This window comes from Morone saxatilis, unplaced genomic scaffold (genome assembly GCF_004916995.1).
Source record: "Morone saxatilis isolate NCDOM2014 unplaced genomic scaffold, NCSU_SB_2.0 Contig11, whole genome shotgun sequence".
Lineage (NCBI taxonomy): Eukaryota > Metazoa > Chordata > Actinopteri > Moronidae > Morone > Morone saxatilis.
In genome coordinates, this window is record NW_023339663.1 from 18323529 (window position 1) to 18324988 (window position 1460).

At 43.5% G+C, this 1460-nt stretch overlaps 1 protein-coding gene across 1 annotated transcript in view; it reads left to right on the plus strand.

The window, feature by feature from the left end:
• The window catches only part of cenpf (centromere protein F), a gene marked incomplete in the record, with an annotated part of 17302 nt that overhangs the window by 1866 nt on the left and 13976 nt on the right, over window positions 1-1460 (plus strand). The window contains 4 exon segments of the mRNA XM_035652485.1: window positions 259-529; window positions 637-839; window positions 985-1110; window positions 1232-1360. Of these exon segments, the coding sequence (XP_035508378.1) occupies window positions 259-529; window positions 637-839; window positions 985-1110; window positions 1232-1360 (729 nt within the window).

Genomic DNA, 1460 nt, shown 5'->3' on the forward strand with positions numbered 1-1460 from the left:
TATATGCTCACTTTAATGATATTGCTCCTTCAGTCAGTTTTCCTAACATGGTATTTGTGTTCTGTAGACAACAGACTAGAGGAGCTTCAGGAGAAATACAGCCAGGAGGTAGAAGAAAGAAAACGGCTAGAGTCTGAACTCAAAGTCCTGCAGGTCAAAGTGAGTGCATTATTTATATTTAGATATATCTATATAATATATATTTTCTGGGATTGTTTCTTTGTTGTTGATGATGTTAACGTCTCTCTTCTCTGTTAGCTGTTGAATCAGTCCTCAGTCAGTGTAAGCCACAAGGACATTGCTGCTCGCCAAGCTGGATCTTCCATATTCCCATGGCAGCAGGATCAGGCCCACAGCCGCCGGTCTCAGGATGTGATGGAAACGCCTCTGAAGAGGCGGGGGACATCCCTGTGGGACGCCCACGAGGAGACGCCTATTAAATGCAGCCAGCGGATGAGCTCTACCAGAGCTGTGCAAAGTCCCAGTGGATCCTCCCAACAGATGGAGCAGCTAAAGACCATGAACCAAGGTGGACTGTCTATAAATTGTACCTTTTATACATGTTTTTGGCTCTTCTTGAGTTAGATATCTAATGTCCAGCAACAAGGCTTTCATTTTTTACGGTTTCTTCATCAGAGCTGCGTGGACGTGTGTCAGATTTGGAGAGGAATCTGTCCACTCAGGAGAAAGAAATTCGTAACCAGGCCTCCAAGCTGCAGGAATTACAAACCCAACTGAACCAAGCCCGCAAAGAGCTGATAGAACGGGACAGAGACCTGGCCAAGACCAGACACGAGCTGACTCAGGCCACAGACAGACACCAGCAGGTTGAGACCAAGGTAGGCTTGGAGATTATTATTAAGATTACTAAACAGAGATATGTGGTTTGTATTCTGTGTCTGCTTGATTGTAGTATAGTAGTAAAGATGGGTAAAAACAGCAGAAAACAAATATATGACAAAGATTCTGCTTATTGTTCTTCAGTGTTCATCAGTTGAGCAGAAGCTCAAACAAGTTACGGAGGAGATGAGCTGTCAGAGGCACAACGCTGAGAGCTGCAAACGAGCCCTAGAGCAGAAACTCAAGGACCAAGAGAGAGACAGTCAAAAGGTGCAACAACCTGCAGTGATGACATGAATAGACCTTTTAACATTTTCATGTTTTATTACATGAAAAAAGCCATGTTTGGAATTTTAATAAAACATTTTTGTACCTGTTGTATTTTGAGTAGGAGCTAGCCCAGTTGCAGAGTTCCCACCAGGCTTTGGAACAGCAGCTGAACCAGACCAGAACCAAGCTAACACAAGAGCTCCAACAGTCCAAAAAAGACTTAAACGTAGTGCAGGCGGACACGGAGAAGGTAATTTTGTAACATCTCTGTTCTGCACTTTCTGCTCCTCCTTCATCTAGTTGATCACATTCTTTCTTCACAGCCATCAAGTTTGATAACTTGTAATAAA